The sequence below is a fragment of the Ranitomeya variabilis genome, chromosome 3 (assembly GCF_051348905.1).
Source record: "Ranitomeya variabilis isolate aRanVar5 chromosome 3, aRanVar5.hap1, whole genome shotgun sequence".
NCBI lineage: Eukaryota > Metazoa > Chordata > Amphibia > Anura > Dendrobatidae > Ranitomeya > Ranitomeya variabilis.
Genome location: NC_135234.1, coordinates 312,627,305 through 312,650,513, shown reverse-complemented (window position 1 = coordinate 312,650,513; position 23,209 = coordinate 312,627,305). Strand labels below are relative to the sequence as shown.

Below are 23,209 nucleotides of genomic sequence, written 5' to 3'. Positions count from 1 at the left end.
CCCTTGAAAACATCACTTATTCAAATCTGTGAAAATGGGCTGTTTGTCCACTTTGATGCCAGCTCTGGTGCTCAGAACCCATTTGGGCCAGGCTGGAGGGACCTGGGTTTGATGCAGGGCATCACTATCTGTGTATTTTATGTATCAGATCAGTGGCCCAAAGGCATTTAACTCCTTAAAAACATCAGTTACTTATTCAAATGACCAAAATTGACTGCCCACTTTCATGCCAGTTCTGATGCCCAGAACCTATTTGGGCCAGGCTGGAGATAACTGGTTTTGATGTGGGGCGCCCTGTTCTATATGTCTGCAGTGTGAGATCAGTGGCCGAGAGGAATTTAACCGTTTCTTCAGAGCTCTTTGGTGCCCACTTTGTTACCCATTTTTGTGCCAGTTTTATTGTTTTTGTAGCCGTTTTTAAGTGTATTCACATCAGGCCACCTCACTGCATTGTCTTTTATTATTGTGATGCTTATTTTTTGTTGTTAAACCTATAAAAAACAGAAAAGAAAAAAATTTCGAGTAAGCAACTGAACGAATAAGAAACCAACCTCAGGCTCGTAAAATAGGCTGGGTCATGAAGGGGTTGACCTTATTGCCTGCCCGCAATCTATAGCTGTTATTAAGCACCTGGTGATGTCTGTACGCACGACTAAAGAAACACTATTTTTTGCAGAATTTTCAACCATTTGAGTGCCGCTGATTCTCTTATAGTAGGTTCCCTTTAAAGCCTTGAGAAATTCCATAAAAACCCATGAAAAAGCCGGATGCGGGGACAAGAATGGATGTGTATGGGGAGCGCCAGAGAGCATCCCCGCTCTAGCGGTGTCCGTGCTGAGCCTCGCTCCGGCAGCTCCGCTCCGGTCACCTCAGCACTCAGCCGTCTACAGCGGAGTGGGGAACATAAGGACCTCAAACAATCCACTCCAATCTAGTCACCTATTACCGAGCCGTGTGGGGCCGAGGGGCCACTGAGGACCACCAAATAGCTCCTCCGATCTAGACGGAAGCGGACAAGTTGTCTGCAGGTCACGTGATTACCACAGGACCGGAAGTATCGGCGACGCGCAGTGTTGGTGTCACGCATGCGCGGCCTGCTGGGATCCGGGAATCGTGGGGTGTGGAATTGTGATCGTCCCTGGAGGTGCAGGCATTCAGGTGATCTTGTAGGGGGGATTGTTTCCTAGTCTCCTTGCACTTGGCACTGGCTGGGCACCCTGAGGAGGATGGCAGGTATACATTGTGCTGTGGTATGCCAGCACATGTAATGGGGTGTCTGTGAGATGAGAAGTCTGCACCTGAAGTATCATTGTATTTCTTGTCAGGTCACCAACTGGATCTAATCTGATGTGACACATGGCGAACGCTGCGGTGACTATCCCTATGGGGGATGTAGTGGTGATCCCCAGCGACTGCACCGAAGAGGACGATCCAGAAGATGCCAAGACGCAGGTCATCCTGCAGCTGCAGCCAATCCCCCATGGGTAAGCTGATGGACGTGATCGCTGCTGCTGCCGCCGCCTCCATGTCCAGATGCTTTCTGCCACTGTTACTGCTGAGCATGACTGTACAGTATGTAGGGCCTCTTTCATTAAAGGGAACTAGTGATGAGCAAGTATACGCGTTGCTTGGGTGGTCTCTGAGTATTTGTGAGTGTTCGGAGATTTAGTTTTTGTCTCCGCAGCTGCATGATTTACGGCTGCTAGCCAGCCTGAGTACATGTGGGGGTTGCCTGGTTGCTAGGGAATCCCCACATGTATTCAGCCTGTCTGGCAGTAGCAAATCAAGCAGCTGCCGCAATGAAAACTAAATCCCCGAACATTAACAAATGCTTGGAAACCACCCGAGGAATACCCGAGCAACAAGTACACTCGCTCATCACTAAAGGGAACCCATCGGGGCCCCAGGTGCTGTTAAATCTCCACTGTTAGGTCTTGCAACCTTATTCCTGCATTAAAATGTGTTTCTTGTAGTATTTAAATGCACTTATTTGTGCAAAGTCCTATATACCGTCAGGCAATATATAAGCTAATATTGGCTAGTCCGGAGGGGTCTAATTCTCTATAATCACACCCCCAGGGGGAGGATTAGTCTGGAGACGTAAACACCCCATCGTGTTAGTATATATTTGCATATTGTCTGTGGCAGTATAGAATTGATTTTGTTCGAATCGCTGCAGATATACAGTACAGACCAAAAGTTTGGACACACCTTCTCATTTAAAGATTTTTCTGTATTTTCATGACTATGAAAATTGTGAATTCACACTGAAGGCATCAAAACTATGAATTAACACTTGTGGAATTATATACTTAACAAAAAAGTGTGAAACAACTGAAATTATATCTTATATTCTAGGTTCTTCAAAGTAGCCACCTTTTGCTTTTATGACTGCTTTGCACACACTTGGCATTCTCTTGATGAGCTTCAAGAGGTAGTCACCGGGAATGGTTTTCACTTCACAGGTGTGCCCTGTCAGGTTTAATAAGTGGGATTTCTTGCCTTATAAATGGGGTTGGGACCATCAGTTGTGTTGTGCAGAAGTCTGGTGGATACACAGCTGATAGTCCTACTGAATAGACTGTTAGAATTTGTATTATGACAAGAAAAAAGCAGTAAAGAAAGTAAAGAAAAACGAGTGGCCATCATTACTTTAAGAAATGAAGGTAAGTCAGTCCGAAAAATTGGGAAAACTTTGAAAGTGTCCCCAAGTGCAGTTGCAAAAACCATCAAGTGCTACAAAGAAACTGGCTCACATGAGGACCGACTAAAGAAAGGAAGACCAAGAGTCACCTCTGCTTCTGAGGATAAGTTTATCCGAGTCACCAGCCTCAGAAATCGCAGGTAAACAGTAGCTCAGATTAGAGACCAGGTCAATGCCACACAGAGTTCTAGCAGCAGACACATCTCTACAACAACTGTTAAGAGGAGACTTTGTGCAGCAGGCCTTCATGGTAAAATAGCTGCTAGGAAACCACTGCTATGGACAGGCAACATGCAGAAGAAACTTGTTTGGGCCAAAGAACACAAGGAATGGACATTAGACCAGTGGAAAACTGTGCTTTGGTCTGATGAGTCCAAATTTGAGATCTTTGGTTCCAACCACCGTGTCTTTGTGCGACGCAGAAAAGGTGAACTGATGGGCTCTACATGCCTGGTTCCCACCGTGAAGCATGGAGGAGGATGTGTGATGGTGTGGGGGTGCTTTGCTGGTGACACTGTTGGGGATTTATTCAAAATTGAAGGCATACTGAACCAGCATGGCTACCACAGCATCTTGCAGCAGCATGCTATTCCATCCGGTTTGCATTTAGTTGGACCATCATTTATTTTTCAACAGGACAATGACCCCAAACACACCTCCAGGCTGTGTAAGGGCTATTTTACCAAGAAGGAGAGTGATGGGGTGCTACGGCAGATGACCTGGCTTTCACAGTCACCAGACCTGAACCCAATCGAGATGGCTTGGGGTGAGCTGGACCGCAGAGCGAAGGCAAAAGGGCCAACAAGTGCTAGGCATCTCTGGGAACTCCTTCAAGATTGTTGGAAGACCATTCCCGGTGACTACCTCTTGAAGCTCATCAAGAGAATGCCAAGAGTGTGCAAAGCAGTCATCAAAGCAAAAGGTGGCTACTTTGAAGAACCTAGAATAGAATATAAGACATATTTTCAGTTGTTTCACACTTTTTTTGTTAAGTATATAATTCCACATGTGTTAATTCATAGATTTGATGCCTTCAGTGTGAATGTATAATTTTCATAATCATGAAAATACAGAAAAATCTTTAAATGAGAAGGTGTGTCCAAACCTTTGGTCTGTACTGTGTGTGCTAGGAGCGGTCACGGTCCGCTCTCGGCACTTTAACCCCCGGAACACTGCGATCAATCAAGATCGCAGCGTTCCTGTGGCATAGAGAAGCATCACGCAGGGAGGGGGCTCCCTGTGTGCTTCCCTGAGACCCTTAGAACAACGTGATGTGATCTCGTTGTTCCGAGGGTCTCCTCCCTGCAGGCCCCCCGGATCCAAGATGGCCCGGGGTCCTGCAGGGAGGTGACTTCTCAGTGTCTGCTTAGAGCAGGCGCCGGCAAGCCTCCTGCTCTGCCTGTCAGATCGCTGATCTGACACAGTGCAGTGCAAAGTGTCAGATCAGCGATCTGACTTTATACAGTGATGTCCCACCCTAGCACAATGTAAAAAAGTAAAAAAAAATGTACGTGTAAAAATATAAAAAAATAATTCCTAAATTAAAAAAATATTTTTCCAAAAAATACATTTCTTTATGTAAATAAAAAAAAATGAAAGTACACATATTTAGTATCGCCGCGTCCATAACGACCCGACCTATAAAAGTGTTAACTCCTTCAGTGAAGACCGTAAAAAAAATAAAAAACGAGGCAAAAAACAACGCTTTATCATACCGCCGAACAAAAAGTGGAATAACACGCGATCAAAAAGACGGATATAAATAAACATGGTACCACTGAAAACATCTTGTCCCGCAAAAAACAAGCCACCACATAGCGTCATCAGCCAAAAAATTATAGCCCTCAGTATAAAGCGATGCAAAATAATAATTTTTTTATAGAAAATAGTTTTTATCGTATAAAAGCGCCAAAACATAAAAAAAAAATATATAAATGAGGTATCGTTGTAATCGTGCTAACCTGAAGAATAAAACTGCTTTATCAATTTTACCACACGGCGAATGGTATAAACGCGCCCCCCCCCCCAAATGAAATTCATGAGATGCTGGTTTTTGTTCATTCTGCCTCCCAAAAATCGTAATAAAAAGCGATCAAAAAATGTCATGTGCCCAAAAATGGTACCAATAAAAACGTCAGCTCGTCCCGCAAAAAACAAGACCTCACATGACTCTGTGAACCAAAATATGGAAAAATTATAGCTCTCAAAATGTGGTGATGCAAAAACTTTTTTGCAATAAAAAGCATCTTTTAGTGTGTGACAGCTGCCAAACATAAAAACCCTCTTTATCACCCCCTTAGTTTCGGAAAAATAATACAATTAAAAAAAAAAGTATTTATTTCCTTTTTCCCATTAGGGTTGGGGCTAAAGTTAGGGTTGGGGCTATAGATGGGGTTAGGGTTTGGATTACATTTATGGTTGGGGTTAGGGGTGTGTTCGAGTTAGGCTGGGTTCACATTGCGTTGAACCCGTCCATTAGACGGACTACATTACACCGCGGTGTAACGTAGTCTGTTAACGCCGCCATTGACTCCAATGTCAGACGCATCACTAGCTCACGCCCACAATGGGCGTGCGCTAGGGATGTGCCGTCATTGAGTGACGGACCCTGAGACGTGGGCTACAGCGTTTCCGGGTCCGTCACTGCTAGCGCAGATAGAGCTAGCAGATGCTCTATCTGCACTAGCGTGCTGCCATACCGGCACTTGCGTTTACAGCAGCCCGTTACCGTATGTGTTGAACGGGCTGCTGTAAACGCAATGTGAACCTGGCCTTAGGGTTGGAGTTAGAATTGGGAGGTTTCCACTGTTTAGGCAGATCAGGGGCTCTCCAACCGCGACATGGCGTCCCATCTCAATTCCAGCCAATTCTGCACTGAAAAAGTAAAATGGGGCTCCTTTCATTTCGAGCTCTGCCGTGCACCTAATCAGTGGTTTACCTCACATATGGGTTATCAGCGTACTCAGGACAAATTGGACAACAACTTTTGTGGTCCAATTTCTCCTGTTACCCTTGGGAAAGTGTAAATTTGGGGGCTAAATATCATATTTGTGGGGAAAAAAAAATGATTTTTTTATTTTCACGGCTCTGAGTTATAAACTTTAGTGAAACACTTGTGGGTTCAAAGTTCTCACAACACATCTAGATACGTTCCCTGGTTTCCAAATGGGGTCACTTGTGGGGGTTTCTACTGTTAGGCACATCAGTGGCTCTTCAAACGCAACGTGACTCCCGCAGACCATTCCATTTAAGTCTGCATTCCAAAATGGAGCTCCTTCCCTTCCGAGCTCTGCCATGCTACCAAACAGTGGTTTACTCCCGCATATGGGGTATCAGCGTACTCAGGACAAATTGCACAACAACAACTTTTAGGGGTCCAATTTCTCCTGTTGCCCTTGGGAAAATAAAAAATTGGGGGGGTGAAAAATAATTTCTCTCTCGCTTCATTGGGGACACAGGAAACCATGGGTGTATGCTGCTGCCACTAGGAGGTTGACACTATGCAAAAAAAAGTTAGCTCCTCCTCTGCAGTGTACACCCCACCGACAGGAAGTAAGATATTCAGTTTTAGTATAGTGTCAGTAGGACACTATAGCTCTCAGCCCAGTATCTACCTTAGGTTTTAAGATAAATTATCTCTTTTTCAGTTTCGGCTTGTGATTCTGGGCGATGGAGTGTAATGGGTCACTCCGCTCTCCCCCCTAGAGACCGGGAGCACAGTGTGGGAATGCGTCACTACTGTACCCTCTTGTGTCTTGCAGGCAGGACCCCATGCCCCCTAACACTTCAAGCGTGTTTGGGGCATCCGCAAGGCCGAAGATGTTGACTGGTCCTTGCCATTACCCCCCTATGCCACCTGCCCTCCATAGCCGGTCGCTCAGGGGAGGAGGACGGTATCGTATCTCACGGCTACAGGTGATGTCCGAGTGGCCCTGTGGTCTGCATGCAATCGTACCCTACGGCTACCGGTGATGTCCAGTGGCCCAGAGGTCTGCACACGAGTCCGTCTTCAAACCTTTTTTTCTGTGAAGAAGGATGCAGGATCTCTAGGACAGGTATGTCCAAGCGGCAGTGGGGTGGCGTGTATATATATATATATATATATATATATATATATATATATATATTTCTCAATCCCAAGTGTCTGACCATGGCAATAGTCGCCTCCGGCCCTTTCCGGCAGTCCCCGGCGTCTATTGTGCGAACCCCCCCCCCACTCCCCTGCGGCTTCCCATCCGAAATTTAGTCCCCGGCTCCAGCTCAGGCCTACTACAGGGCTAGGCCACGCCCCCGCTAGCTGCCCTCTCAGATGCGCCGCCACTCTAGCTTGCTCCGCCCATTGACCTATCAGCACGGCCCTTTCTCCTGGACCCAACTTCTCCGCGCGCCGCCCTCCTTCCCTCCATGCCTTACAGAGCGGGAAATTTGCACGCTCCACCCACGAACTGGCGCCATCTCATGCTGTCTGGAGCCCCACAATCAGAGCTTGTGGCTCTGCAACTTAAAACACCTGTGTGACATGTCTTAAGGATGTGGGGACCAGGGAGACTCAGAAAACAAAGTTTTTCCCGCAGCTCCTGCTACCCTGTGGCTCTGCCTTAGGTATTCCAGCCAGTTTTCAGGTTGCAAGCTACCTTCAGTGGGGGGTCATCTCTCATCTCCAGCAGCGCTCCTCTGGCTCAGTCTCTCCCTATATCTCTCTATGTCTACAGGGCAGCATGGTGACTCAGTAGTTATGTCAGCAGCGCAGGGGTTCTGGCTTCAGATCCCACTAAGGAAAGAAATTTGTATATTCTCCCTCTGTTTGGCGCTACATAAACAGGGTATAATGTATCTCTGGGAGTCTCCATCCTACCATAACAAGAAGTTGCCCTCTGGTCAGACCCCATCTCTCTGCCTTAATTACTGGCCGCCTAATATGTCTTTCCTGGAGCCCCCCCCATTGCCTGCAACGAGACTGCTCCCCCACCGGAGTGAGTGACATCCCTATCTCAGTCGACAGATGACCTAACCATGGTATCTCATACTTTGGTCTCGGTTTTGGAACAGCTTCCTAATCCTACCCCTGTCAGCAGGTCTCAGTTGCCTCTCTCAGATGCGTCGGCTGTTAACCCCACGCATACTCAGAGGAATCCACCCCGCAGGAAAGCCAGAAGTTCAAAAAGGCGCGCCTGCATTAGTTCACGGCATCATCTCCGTCAGAAGCTCTTGAGGCGCTGGAGTCAGACCCACCTTCTGATTCACATCTGAATTCAGCACAGGTTTCCAAACTGCGCGACACGGTGGTTTGCTTATCATCACCATTAATGAGACTCTTAACATAAAGGATTCAGAGATCTCTAACTGAGCAGACTGTTTTTCAGGGAACCGAAGCACCCTTCTCGTGCCTTTGCCAACCACGAAGCATTCAACAGGATCTTCAAGGTGGAATGGCAGCACCCAGACAAGCATTCCCAGAGAAGAAAACGCAGGAGCGTCCTGTATCCTTTTGAATCTGACCTGCTTGTCATATAGGCAGTGTCTCCCTCTGTGGACCTCCGGTCTCCCGGCTGGCCCCCTCTGTCTGAAGGTTCCCCCATAGGGGTACCCTCCAACAGACACATTGGTGCTCTGGCCAAGTCCGCCTTTAAGGCCGCGGTTCTACCCTCTGCCTGTCCTTACAGACTTCCTGGGTAGCCAAGGCAGTTTCTGCCTAGGCAAAACATCTCCGCCAGGGTATCTTCTTTGGTGCCCCTTCAGACGAGCTGGCAGGCCTAGTGGACTGGATCGACTACAAAGCAGGATACCTCTTGCCAACCTGCCTCGATGCAGCCGTCTGTTCAGCCATAGCAGACGGCAACATCCGCACTATCCACAGGGTTCTTTGGCTCACAGCCTGGAATGCAGGCCCCACTTCAAGAGGTCCCTCACAGGTCCTTCTTTTTTTCAACAGTTCTCGACTCCTTGTAGAGGAGCAGGACAAGATTGTCTCCAACACCATGGGAGGAAGGAGTACGTCCCTTTCACCAACAGAGAGCCAAACGTCCGCCAGGGCGTACTGTTTCCCTCTCGCTCCTTTCGGAAATTCCCATCACAGAGTTACCCCAGACAGGACAAATCCCTGGTGTGTCAACAAAGAAAAGGCCCTTAATAATTCAGCCCTGACCTGGCACTCAAGGCATGCTCAAACCAGGTCAATCCCCAACAGATTCTCCTCAGCATAATGGGTTGCCCCCACCCGGAAGGTCTCTCCGGTGGGCGGCCGTCTCCTTCAGTTCCAGGTCAAACGGCTGAACGTAGTCTCCTATGGTTACAGGACAGCGTTTTCCTCTCTCTTTCCGGGTTTCTTATTTTCTTTCTTCTAGGCTGTCTACTCTCTTCCCAAGGCGTCGTTATTGCCTCCATTTCCATACGAGATCATTTCTCAGGTTTTTATTCAAGCCTGTTTGTGGTCCCCAAGATGGATGGTTTAGTTCACCCATTCGGGACCTCAGATTACTAACAATTATGTGCGCCTGCGTCACTTCAAGATGGAGTCCCTTTGATCAGTGATGGCTTCCATGGAGATAGAAGACTTCTTCTGATCGATGGACATTCAACAAGGATTTCACTTCCAATTCACATCGCAGCCGTTTGGCATAGCCAATGCCCCAGGGTGTTTAGAAAAATAATGGCATCTGCAATGGCCATTCTGTGCAGCAGGGGTTTCCTCGTCTCTGATTCCGGTTCAACGTCCTGTGTTCCTGGGAATGTTTTTCAACACTGCCCAGACATAGATTTTCTTATCCAAAGAAAAGTCTTTAGCACTTGCACGTGGGGTTTGGCCTCTCAGAGATCACTCTCCCCGCTCCCTCCGCTTCTGCAGGAATGACCTAGGCAGGATGGTTGCTTCAATGCAAGCAGTCCAGTTTGCTCAATTCTTCAACTCTTCCTTTTAGCTAGATGGGACAGGTTGTACTGTTTCTTGAATCGGTGTCTCAATCCCTTCGTGGATAAAGCTGTCCCTAAAATGGCGGGAGTGTTCCCAATCGGTCCATCTCGGGAAGTCCTTTTCTGCCCATTCGTCGGAAGATGGTAATGACGAACGCCAGTCTTCTTGGCTGGGGAGCAGTGTTCCAAGATGAGATGGTCCAGAGTTGATGGTCAGCTCAGGAGAAATCCTGGAACTTTTCCACAGATATCCGACTCGAGTACAGTTCAACAATGCCACTGCTGTGGCCTATGACGATCATCAAGGGGGAACTTTCAGTTGGGCAGTGATGTCAGAGGTCGCTTGGATACTGTCTTGGGCCAAACAGAATATCCCAGCAATTTCCGCAGTGTACATTCTAGAAGTTGAAAACTGAACTGCAGATTTGTCAGCTGAGAGGGTCTTGCCGCAGGCGAATGGTCGCTGAATCCGTCAGCTTTTTCACAGGATCTGTCTCTGATGGGGGACCACTGATGTCGACATCATGGTGTACAGACTCAACCACAAGGTTCCAATCTTGCGAACCTTCTAGCATTCGTATCTGATGCACTAGCAATACCCTGGACTAAGGTCTCCCTCCCATACCTGTTTCCACCCCGACCGATGATTCCCAAAGTAATCATAAGGATAAAGGCGGAAGGATTATCCGTCATGCTCATCGCTACGGATTGAGCACGAAGTTCCTGCTGCGCAGAGTTAATCAACTTTTTGGTGGATACGCCGTGGAGACTTCCGGAACTCCCGAACCTTCTGTCCAGGGATCCCTCTTTCCCCAGTTTCTCGGTCGCTCAATTTAACGGGCATGGCTGCTGAAGCTGTAGTTTTGAAGTCGGCTGGGTTTTCAGATCAGGTCATACAGACCATGATCAAAGCAAGGAAGCCTTCATCCTTTCACATGTACCATATGGCAATTGTACATAGAAGGCAATTTTTTTTCGCTGGTGTGAGACTCATCGGGTGGCTCCGATGGTTTTTTGCATTTCACATCCATTTTGTCCTTTTCTACAGTCGGGTCTGAATCCCGGGCTGTCCCTTGCTTCTATTAGGAGACAAGTTTCTGCCCTCTCTGTTCTTCAAAGGGACCTGGCTGTTCGCCGACAGCTTAAGACATCCATCAAGGAATCTCTCACTCCGTTTTCTTACGTGCCGACTCTCCCAAGATATTAATCTAGTGCTCGAGGTCCTACAAGAGTCTCTGTATGAGCTTTTCAGGTTACTCTCCTGGAAGGACGTCTTCCTGGTCTCTGTCTCCTCAATAGTCGGATTCCAGAGCTAGCGGTGCTTTCCTGTGGCTCTCATTATCTGGTTTACCAGGTCAAGGCGGTTCTATGTCTGGTTCCGTTCCCCCTTTCTACGGTGGTTTCCCGTTTTCAGGGACATCGTAATTACATCCTTTTGTTCGTCTCACTCTCACCAAGAGTGGTCTCTAAAAAACTGGACCTTGTGAGAGCCCTACTTTCTTACCTGTTCAGGACTGAGACTGCCCAGCATTCAGATTCTCTGTTCATCATCCCAGAGGGTCTGCGAGAAGGTCTCCGTGTGTTCAGGTCTACCATCTCTCGATGAATCCTTTCCACTGGTCTGGTAGTTTACCATCTGAGATGTCAAGCACGCCCATGGGAGATCTTGGCACACTCCATGTGGGCCATCAGGCCTCGCAGCTCTGCAAGCTGCTACATGGGTGGCCATTCATACATTTACCACGTTCTATATTGTTCACACTCAGGCTTCATCAGATGCGATCCTTGGTAGAGTGGTCCTGTTTTCTGTTATCTGTTACAATTGTGTTATGTTTTCTGCTTCTCCCACTGCTTTCTCACTAACTGAATATCCTACTTCCTGTCGGTGGGGTGTAGACTGCGGAGCAGGAGCTAACTCTTTTTTGCATAGTGTCAACCTCCTAGTGGCAGCAGCATACACCCATGGATTCCTGTGTCCCCCAATGAAGGCTCCGAGAAACAGATTTTACGGTGAGTACCCAAAATCTTGTTTTTTGGGAAAAAAATATGATTTTTTTATTTTTATGGCTCTATATTATAAACTTCTGTGAAGCACTTGGGGGGTTCAATGTGCTCACAACACATCTAGATAAATTCCTTAGGGGGTCTACTTTCCAAAATGGTGTCACTTGTGGGGAGTTTCCACTGTTTAAGCACATCAGGGGCTCTCCAAACGCGACATGGCGTCCTATCTCAATTCCAGCCAATTTTGCATTGAAAAGTCAAACGGCGCTCCTTCCCTTCCGAGCTCTGCCATGCGCCCAAACAGTGGTTTACCCCCCACATATGGGGTATCGGCGTACTCAGGACAAATTGTGAAACAACTTTTGGTGTCCAATTTCTCCTGTCACCCTTGGTAAAATATAACAAATTGTATCCGAAGTAATTTTTTTTTTGAAAAAAAGATAAATGTTAATTTTTTTTTTAACATTCCAGAAATTCCTGTAAAGCACCTGAAGGGTTAACAAACTTCTTGAATGTGGTTTTGAGCACCTTGAGGGGTGCAGTTTTTAAAATGATGTCACTTTTGGGTATTTTCTATTATATAGACCCCTCAAAGTGACTTCAAATGTGATGTGGTCTCTAAAAAAATGAGAAATCGCTGGTCAACTTTAAACCCTTATAACTTCCTAACAAAAAAAAAAATTTGGTTCCAAAATTGTGCTGATGTAAAGTAGAAATGTGGGAAATGTTACTTAAGTATTTTGTGTGACATATCTCTGTGATTTAAGGGCATGAAAATTCAAAGTTTGAAAATTGCGAAAATTTTCAATTTTTTTGCCTAATTTCCATTTTTTTCACAAATGCAAGTCATATCAAAGAAATTTTACCACTATCATGAAGTCCAATATGTCACGAGAGAACAGTGTCCAGAGTTATAACCTCATAAAAGTACAGTGGTCAGAATTGTAAAAATTGGCACGGTCATTAACATGTGAACCACCCTTGGGGGTAAAGGGGTTAATGAAAGAAAATACCAGACATATAAATGACACAGGAATTTTTTAGTTGCACACAATGTGAACTAGGTTTCACCACAGTCCTGCCTTTGAATGTACTACCTATGTTCCCACAAGGACTCTGAGGCATAGCTAGCGTTTCGTTTCGGGGGGCGAAATTTCTGAGTGGGCCTCTAACCAGGTAACCTTGATTATAACTGGGTGAAGCACCCTAATAGTGGATGTAGGAGAACCTCAGCAGATGACCAAGCTGTTGCTGAAAATAATTTCTATACAAAGACCAAAACTGATATTACCACCATATGGTCAGTGGTAGATACCAGTCCTGCAGAACATAAAAGATCACAGTACAGTTATACGGTTGTGGCCAAAAGTATTGACACCCCTGCAATTCTGTCAGATAATACTCAGTTTCTTCCTGAAAATGATTGCAAACACATTCTTTGTTATTATCTTCTTTTAATTTGTCTTAAATGAAAAAACACAAAAAGAATTGCCCTAAAGCCAAATTGGATATAATTCCACACCAAACATAAAAAAGGGGGTGGACAAAAGTGTTGGCACTGTTCGAAAAATTGTGATGCTTCTCTAATTTGTGTAATTAACAGCACCTGTAACTTACCTGTGGCACCTAACAGGTGTTGGCAATAACTAAATCACACTTGCAGCCAGTTGACATGGATTAAAGTTGACTCATCCTGTGTCCTTGTGTGTACTGCACTGAGCATGGAGAAAAGAAAGAAGACCAAAGAACTGTCTGAGGACTTGAGAAACCAAATTGTGAGGAAGCATGAGCAATCTCAAGGCTACAAGTCCATCTCCAAAGACCTGAATGTTCCTGTGTCTACCGTGCGCAGTGTCATCAAGAAGTTTAAAGCCCATGGCACTGTGGCTAACCTCCCTAGATGTGGACGGAAAAGAAAAATTGACGAGATTTCAACGCAAGATTGTGCGGATGTTGGATAAAGAACCTCGACTAACATCCAAACAAGTTCAAGCTGCCCTGCAGTCCGAGGGTACAACCGTGTCAACCCCTACTATCCGTCGGCGTCTGAATGAAAAGGGACTGTATGGTAGGAAACCCAGGAAGACCCCACTTCTTACCCCGAGACATAAAAAATCCAGGCTGGAGTTTGCCAAAACTTACCTGAAAAGCCTAAAATGTTTTGAAAGAATGTTCTCTGGTCAGATGAGACAAAAGTAGAGCTTTTTGGGCAAAGGCATCAACATAGAGTTTGCAGGAGAAAAAAAGAGACATTCAAAGAAAAGAACACGGTCCCTACAGTCAAACATGGCGGAGGTTCCCTGATGTTTTGGGGTTGCTTTGCTGCCTCTGGCACTGGACTGCTTGACCGTGTGCATGGCATTATGAAGTCTGAAGACTACCAACAAATTTTGCAGCATAATATAGGGCCCAGTGTGAGAAAGCTGGGTCTCCGTCAAAGATCATGGGTCTTCCAGCAGGACCATGACCCAAAACACTTCAAAAAGCACTAGAAATGGTTTGAGAGAAAGCACTGGAGACTTCTAAGGTGGCCAGCAATGAGTCCAGACCTGAATCCCATAGAACACCTGTGGAGAGATCTAAAAATGGCAGTTTGGAGAAGGCACCCTTCAAATGTCAGGGACCTGGAGCAGTTTGCCAAAGAAGAATGGGCTAAAATTCCAGCAGAGCATTGTAAGGAACTAATTGATGGTTACTGGAAGCGGTTGGTCACAGTTATTTTGGCTAAAGGTTGTGCAACCAAGTATTAGGCTGAGAGTGCCAATACTTTTGTCTGGCCCATTTTTGGAGTTTTGTGTGAAATGATCAATGTTTTGCTTTTTGCTTCATTCTATTTTGTGTTTTTTCATTTAAGACAAATTAAATGAAGATAATAATACCAAAGAATTTGTGATTGCAATCATTTTCAGGAAGAAACTGAGTATTATCTGACAGAATTGCAGGGGTGTCAATACTTTTGGCCACAACTGTAGATGGTGGCTTACTGCTGATGTTCTTTCTGATGGAGTCGTTCACTCTTCCCTTTTTAATAATGTATCGAGTCTCCCCCTTGTACAGCTCCTCTATAGGCAGTATGATGCTCTTTTATACACAATATAATGCCCAATTCACTGTATCTATACTGACCCCATAGTATCCCCCAAACTGATGGCTCCAACACCGTATGCTGGCCTGTTACTGTAATCTCCACACTGTATGATGGCCCCCTAGATAGCCTCCATATAGTATAATGCACCTGATAGTCCTCTACGTAGTGTAATGCACTCCCCATAGGCAGACAAGAGTGTACTGCACTCCCCATAGGCAGACTCTATATTGTATAATTCACCCCCTATAGGCAGACTCTATATAGTATAATGCAGCCCCCACATAGGAAGACTATATAGTATAATGCAGACTCTATAGTGTAAAGCAGCCCCCATAGGCAGACTCTATAGCATAATGCAGCCCCCCATAGGCAGACTATAGTATAATGCAGCCACCCATAGGCAGAGTCTATAGTATAATGCACTCCCCATAGGGAAACTCCATATAGTATAATGCACCCCATAAAAAATAAATAAATTCAATACTCACCTCTCCTCGTTCCTCCGCTGCTCCGAGCGCCCGCACATCTCCGAACATCGGGCTCCTATTAGTGACATCATTGCGACCCAAATCGATGTCTGTGACGTCAGACGCTGACAGGGAGGATGATGGGACAGGGAGTGTATCGCTCCCTCTCTCATCAATGCGGTCAACAGTATCGGCATTTAGCTGATACAGTTGCACTTGCGATGACAGGCGGGGGGCCCACTGCTGCCACTGGGCCCCCCAGCCTGCTCAGGGGCCCCATAGCGGCCACATGGCGGAGCAGGGAGATTGATTCTCCCTGCTCTGCCACTGAATGTAACTGTATCCTCGTGCTGTGCTCGCCAATACAGTTACAGTAGGATACATCAGAGGAATGCTGTCTAGACCAATGTCAAAAGCTTCCAAAATCAAAATACCATCAAATAATAGAACAATGAAGCACCAAGCCATAAAATAACACAATTTTATTAAATCAAAATATTTTAAAAAAATACATACAAAATGATTATAAATATATATTTTTAGTACCTAGTGGGAATACTACGCAAATAAAAACCACCATATAAAGGCAAAGTGATGCTGATGGAAAAAATGTGGGAACATAGCATATTTTAAAGAAAATGTTTCAGTTGATAAAATGACAGCGTTTATAAGTGCACAAAGGGTAGCGGGAGCCAAACTACCAGGCTTCCCAACAATGTTTGAACCCCAAAGAGACTGACGGCTAACATGTACAAAATATCCCAAAAATGCATCCAAGATACACACAGGGAAAGGCAATTTGTAAAGAGCCTATATAGACTTGTAAACATATAAGTGATTACTCTGGTACGGTAGCCAGATATCCTAAATGTGGATGTAATATTCCAAGGAAACATGAAGGGACATTACCTTTAAGCGGTGGTGGCACCCCGATGCGCGTTTCACGTATAGCTTTTTCTCAGGGAGAGTGCGTGTCTTCTATAGTGTGCCTGCTGTTTATATAGTGCTCTTTCTAATCATTGGTGTCAGCGGTTGAATTGCGGCGCTTCCGCCGGTGAAAATGCATGACGTGGATGCGTGTCGGCGTCATGTGATGTCTGGCCACACCCCCCGCCCGACGTGTCAGAGAGGGGTGTGGACCAGGCACCAGCTGAGACACGTCTCCACGGCGACTCCAAAGCAGGAAACAGACGGAAGCACCTGGGGGTTCAAAGTGCTCACCACACATCTAGATAAGTTCCTTTGGGGGTCTAGTTTCCAAAATGGGGTCACTTGTGGGGGGTTTCTACTGTTTTGGCACATCAGGGGCTCTGCAAATGCAACGTGATGCCCGCAGAGCATTCCATCAAAGTCTGCTTTTTAAAACGTCACTACTTCACTTCCGAGCCCCGGCATGTGCCCAAACAGTGTTTTCCACATTTAAGATACCGTGTATACTCGAGTATAAGCCGACCCCCCCTAATTTTGCAACAAAAAACTGGGAAAACGTATTGACTCGAGTATAAGCCTAGGGTGGAAAATGCAGCAGCTACCGGTAAATGTCAAAAATAAAAATAGATACCAATAAAAGTAAAATTAATTGAGACATCAGTAGGTTAAGTGTTTTTGAATATCCATATTGAATCAGGAGCCTCATATAATGTTCCATGCAGTTCATTTTGGCCTCATAGTTGCCCCATATAATGCACCATGCAGTTCTTTATGGCCCCATGGATGCTCCATATAACATTGTGCCACATATAATGCTGCTGCTGCACTGAAAAAAAAAAAAAAATGACATACTCACCTGTCGTCGCTGCTCCTCAGCGTCCCGTCTCTCCGCACTGACTGTTCAGGCAGAAGGCGGCGCGCACACTGTCATCGTGCCCTCTGACCTCAACAGTCACTGCAGAGGACGCGGAAGACGGAGCGTCGGTGGAACGTGGAAAGGTGAATATGAAATACTCAACTGCTCCTGGCGCGGTCCCTGCATGTCCCACGTCTCCGGGAGCGGCAGCATCTTCCTGTAGTGAGCGGTCACGTGGCACCGCTCATTACAGTAATGAATATGCGGCTCTACCCCTATGGGAGTGGAGTCCATATTCATTACTTTAACCCCTTCCCAACCTGTGACACAGCGTATGCGTCATGAAAGTCGGTGCCAATCCGACCTGTGACGCATATGCTGTGTCACAGAATGATCGCGTTCCTGCAGGCCGGGTGAAAGGGTTAACTCCAATTTCACCCGACCTGCAGGGACAGGGGGAGTGGTACTACAGCCCAGGGCTTCGCCCCCCCCCCCCCCCCCCATGGCTACGATCGCTCTGATTGGCTGTTTCACTTTCAACAGCCAATCAGAGCAATCTGTAATATTTCACCTATGAAAATTGGTGAAATATTACAATCCAGCCATGGCCGATGCTGCAATAGCATCGGCCATGGCTGGAGACCCCGATCTGGCCCCCCCACCGACTGACGGCGGCGATCTGCAGCCGCCGTCATTGTTCCCTACCCCTCCGTCCTGTCCTAAGCGCCTTCCTCTCCGCCCTCCCCCCCCCCCCCCCGCTGTCCGATCGCACCCCCCCATACTTAACTAGTCCCGGTGTCCTCGGTCTTCTCGCATGGGCGCCGCCATCTTGGAAAATGGCGGGCGCATGCGCAGATTCGTACCCTTTACATTTTGATCGCTGTGATAGGTTCTATCACAGCGATCAAAATAAAAAAAATAGTAAATAAACCCCCCCCCTTTATCACCCCCATAGGTAGGGACAATAATAAAATACAGAAAATTTAATTTTGTTTTTCCATTAGGGGTAGGGTTAGGGTTGCACTTAGGGTTAGGGTTGCACTTAGGGCTAGGGTTGCACTTAGGGCTAGGGTTGCACTTAGGGCTAGGGTTGCACTTAGGGCTAGAATTAGGGTTAGGGTTAGAATTAGGGTTAGGGTTAGAATTAGGGTTAGGGTTAGAATTAGGGTTACAATTAGGGTTAGGGTTACAATTAGGGTTAGGGTTACAATTAGGGTTAGGGTTACAATTAGGCTATGTGCACACGGTGCGGATTTGGCTGCGGATCCGCAACGGATTGGTCGCTGCGGATTCGTAGCAGTTTTCCATCACGTTTACGGTACCACGTAAACCTATGGAAAAACAAATCCGCTGTGCCCATGGTGCGGAAAATACAGCACGGAAACGCTGCGTTGTATTTTCCGCAGCATGTCAATTCTTTGTGCGGATTCCGCAGCGTTTTACACCTGCTCCATAATAGGAATCCGCAGGTGAAATCCACACAAAAAACACTGGAAATCCGCGGTAAATCCACAGGTAAAGCGCAGTGCGTTTTACCTGCAGATTTTTCAAAAACAGTGCGGAAAAATCCGCACACAAATCCGCAACGTGGGCACATAGCCTTAGGGTTAGGGTTGGAATTAGGGATAAGACTAGGGTTAGGTGTGTGTTGCGGTTAGGGTTGGGATTAGGGTTAGGGGTGTGTTGGGGTTAGTGTTGGAGTTAGAATTGAGGGGTTTCCACTGTTTAGGCACATCAGGGGGTCTCCAAACGCGACATGGCGCCACCCTTGATTCCAGCTACTCTTGCGTTGAAAAAGTCAAATGGTGCTCCCTCCCTTCCGAGCCCCAACGTGCGCCCAAACAGTGGTTTACCCCCACATATGGGGTACCAGCGTACTCAGGAGAAACTGGACAACAACTTTTGGGGTCAAATTTCTCCTGTAACCCTTGGGAAAATAAAAAATTGCGGGCTAAAAAATTATTTTTGAGGAAAGAAAACGTATTTATTATTTTCACGGCACTGCGTTATAAACTTCTGTGAAGCACCTGGGGGTTCAAAGTGCTCACCACACATCTAGATAAGTTCCTTTGGGGGTCTAGTTTCCAAAATGGGGTCACTTGTGGGGGGTTTCTACTGTTTAGGCACATCAGGGGCTCTGCAAACGCAACGTGATGCCCGCAGAGCATTCCATCAAAGTCTGCTTTTTAAAACTTCACTACTTCACTTCCGAGCCCCGGCATGTGCCCAAACAGTGGTTTACCCCCACATATGGGGTATCGATGTACTCAGGAGAAACTGGACAACAACTTTTGGTGTCAAATTTCTCCTGTTATCCTTGGGAAAATAAAAAATTCTGGGCTAAAAAATTATTTTTGAGGAAAGAAAACGTATTTATTATTTTCACGGCTCTGCGTTATAAACTTCTGTGAAGCACCTGGGGGTTTAAAGTGCTCACTATGCATCTAGATAAGTTCCTTGGGGGGTCTAGTTTCCAAAATGGGGTTACTTGTGGGGGAGCTCCAATGTTTAGGCACACAGGGGCTCTCCAAACGCGACATGGTGTCCGCTAATGATTGGAGCTAATTTTCCATTCAAAAAGTCAAATGGCGCGCCTTCCCTTCCAAGCCTTGCCGTGCGCACAAACAGTGGTTTACCCCCACATATGAGGTATCGGCGTACTCAGGAGAAATTGCCCAACAAATTTTAGGATCCATTTTATCCTGTTGCCCATGTGAAAATGAAAATATTGAGGCTAAAAGAAATTTTTGGTGAAAAAAAGTACTTTTTCATTTTTACGGATCAATTTGTAAAGCACCTGAGGGTTAAAAGTGCTCACTATGCATCTAGATAAGTTCCTTGGGGGGTCTAGTTTTTAAAATGGGGTCACATGTGGGGGAGCTCCAATGTTTAGGCGCACGGGGGCTCTCCAAACGCGACATGGTGTCCGCTAAAGATTGGAGCCAAATTTTCATTCAAAAAGTCAAATGGCGCTCCTTCCTTTCTGAGCCCTGCCGTGCGCCCAAACAGTGGTTTACCCCCACATATGAGGTATCAGCGTACTCAGGACAAATTGGACAACAACTTTCGTGGTCCAGTTTCTCCTTTTACCCTTGGGAAAATTAATAAATTGTTGCTAAAAGATCATTTTTGTGACTAAAAAGTTAAATGTTCATTTTTTCCTTCCATGTTGCTTCTGCTGCTGTGAAACACCTGAAGGGTTAATAAACTTCTTGAATGTGGTTTTGAGCACCTTGAGGGGTGTAGTTTTTAGAATGGTGTCACTTTTGGGTATTTTCAGCCATATAGAACCCTCAAACTGACTTCAACTGTGAGGTGGTCCCTAAAAAAAATGGTTTTGTAAATTTTGTTGTAAAAATGAGAAATCACTGGTCAAATTTTAACCCTTCTAACTTCCTAGCAAAAAAAAATTTTGTTTCCAAAATTGTGCTGATGTAAAGTAGACATGTGGGAAATGTTATTTATTAACTATTTTGTGTCACATAACTCTCTGGTTTAACAGAATAAAATTCAAAATGTGAAAATTGCGAAATTTTCAAAATTTTCGCCAAATTTCCATTTTTTTCAAAAATAAACGCAGAAATTATCGACCTAAATTTACCACTAACATGAAGCCCAATATGTCACGAAAAAACAATCTCAGAATCGCTAGGATCTGTTGAAGCGTTCCTGAGTTATTACCTCATAAAGGGACACTGGTCAGAATTGCAAAAAATGGCCAGGTCGGGTCATTCCATATCAAGTGATCCAAATATGAATATTTTTTTTTACCTTACGTCTTTAGATTTTTTTTATTTTTTGTTTTTATGAAGTAAAACTTTAGTTAATTACAAATTAAAAGTTTAGAATTTTTTTCTTGATAAGTTAATTTTTTACAGATTTTAAAGTTTTGAAAAAGCGTGGATTTTGGCCTGGTATGGCTTTACATTTTGTATCATATCTCGGGCTAGAATTAAGATATAGAGGTGGGAGAGGCATCATTTTTCTCAGAACGGTACCGGCTTTCATTTGATATGTCACAATACTATGTTTCTTTATATTTTGTTTTGGAGAAATCAAATTAAAAATTTTGATGCGCAATTCTGAAAAAAAGTATGTTTTAAAATTGGGAAAACATGCATGTATGTTACTCGTGTCCTTGTTTATATTTGTACAGGGATTCAACTTGGGATCTATCAAATTTGTATTTTTTTTTAAGCCTTGAATCATCTGATTTTATGTTTGTGTGAGTTTCTTCCTTTTTTCTTTTCAAATTACAACTTATTGCATTCAACATTTTATATGTAACAATAAAGAAACACAAAAAACAACTACCGAAGTGCCAGAATAAATACATCTTAATCAGCATAACACAACTTGCTCAGCATTTTCAACCTGAATTCATTGAACAAGCCAAAAGAAAAAAGGTGATCACATCCTCAAGTGTGGTTTTCTAAATACAGCCTCATCCTAATTATATGTTAAAAACAAGATTAAAAGAACCAATATTTTTACCACCTATTTATACATGGAACAATTTTTTTTCTACTTTATCACTAAACATGTAATTTATGAAGTGTTTAAGAAGAATAGTCCAGTAGTTAAATCCTCTTTCTATAAAATATGAACTAATCAAACAATTGATAGTAGGTTTTTACACTGGCCTTCTATCATCAATGTGTCCCTTCTAGTGGGTGAAATGTCATCTTGTCCATAAGCGCTCACTAGCAATGGCCGTTTCCTTCTGTGTCAGTATGTGCGGCTGTCATGGTGTTCGGCTCCACCTGAATTATATCTGATTTTTGTTCACTTTTACAATGTCTGATTTTCTTGGATACACAAAGGACGGCGCTGGACCAGACGGTGCAGAAAAGTCACTTCTACGTCTTCATTTTCACAATCTTTGGAGAGTCCAGTAGCCGTCAGCGCTGATCATATTCACAGGTTACATAGCCAGTTGTGTCATCCATTGCCGATCTTGTGCCGCCTTCTACCACTTCATGGACGTCACTGTCTTTATTTCCACTACATGGGATGACAGTCCGGTATTGCTGAGTCCCTGTGATGGGTTCTGCTTCCTGTAACCGAGGTTATAACAAACTCTCCTCTTCATAGTCCTGGTTTGTACAATACATGAACTGGATGTTGAATATTTTTCTCCCTCCATTTGAGGAGTTGCCTGGGTGATAAGATTTGGTGTGAATACGGCCTCTGGAGGCCCGAGCTGCCGGCCTGTCATCTGCTCTGCAGTCACTGTCTACCCCTGCTCATTCTCAGCCCTAACAAAGCTTCTCCTCTGTCCTCTCCTGCTTCTATGTGGTAACATAATAAAATAAAACAGGAATATCTAGCAATCATGGATTATTTGGTAAATCTAGACCCCACATTGTTAGACCACAGGCTGAACAGATCTGAAATCAAGATTTTTGAACTGACACTGTAATAGTTTTATTTTTTAAAATATGATCCCATCACGATCCCAGCTTGTATTTTGGTACAGATGTGGCTAGGAGCATAGCAGGCACATGTGCAGTTTTTGAAATTTTTAAATTAAACGTTTTTTCGGAAATGCATTTTATAATTTTGCGCTTGTGTTCGCATAGGTAAAATATTATCAAAGATACTCTTGTGACATATCTGGTGAAAGCCTGTATAGTTCTGAATAGAATGGTGTTTATTTTGTTTCTCTATCTCTTTTCTAGCCTGAATTATGGGGAGAAATGTAAAGGCAGGCAACACCGAAATTCGCACTTTTTCCGAACTTTGAAAATCAATAAAAAATAAAAAAAAAATATTTAGAATTTTTTCTTCTTCACATTTTGCATTCTCTGACACCCTATTACCAAATAACAAAATCTCAAAAGAATTAAAAATATAGTGGTAAAAATCATTGGTTCACTTGATATGGAATGACCCGATCATTAAGGTCAAAATAGGCTGGGTCATGAAGGGGTTAATGAGCAGTACCAGTGACCGCTGAACAGGGGGAAGAAGCTGCCGCGCCCAAAGACTGTGGGACATGCAGGGACCACGCCGGGAGCAGGTGAGTATTTGACAGTCGTCGCTCCCCCTCACCCGCCGACCATGACTCGAGTATAAGCCGAGAGGGGCACTTTCAGCCCATTTTTTTTGGGCTGAAAATCTCAGCTTATACTATATATATAGTATATATAGTATATACGGTATACCACTGAGTAATCACTAATATGTTTACAAGCCTATTTGGGCTCTTTACAAATTGCCTTTCCCTGTGTATATCTTGGATGCATTTT

The 23,209-nt window shown here is 44.9% G+C and overlaps 1 protein-coding gene across 2 annotated transcripts in view; it reads left to right on the top strand.

Moving 5' to 3' along the window:
- Nucleotides 1-650: 650 nt before the first annotated feature.
- GMEB1 (glucocorticoid modulatory element binding protein 1) overlaps nt 651-23,209 on the top strand; it is a 48,521-nt gene continuing 25,962 nt past the window's right edge. Inside the window, exons 1-2 of one of the 2 annotated variants that reach the window (XM_077295643.1) lie at nt 651-1,158; nt 1,326-1,484. In XM_077295643.1, coding sequence (XP_077151758.1) covers nt 1,357-1,484 — 128 coding nt within the window. In that variant the 5' untranslated portion in view covers nt 651-1,158; nt 1,326-1,356. Of the gene's footprint in view, nt 1,234-1,325; nt 1,485-23,209 lie in introns of both variants that reach the window. The other variant, XM_077295644.1, reaches the window with a different exon arrangement.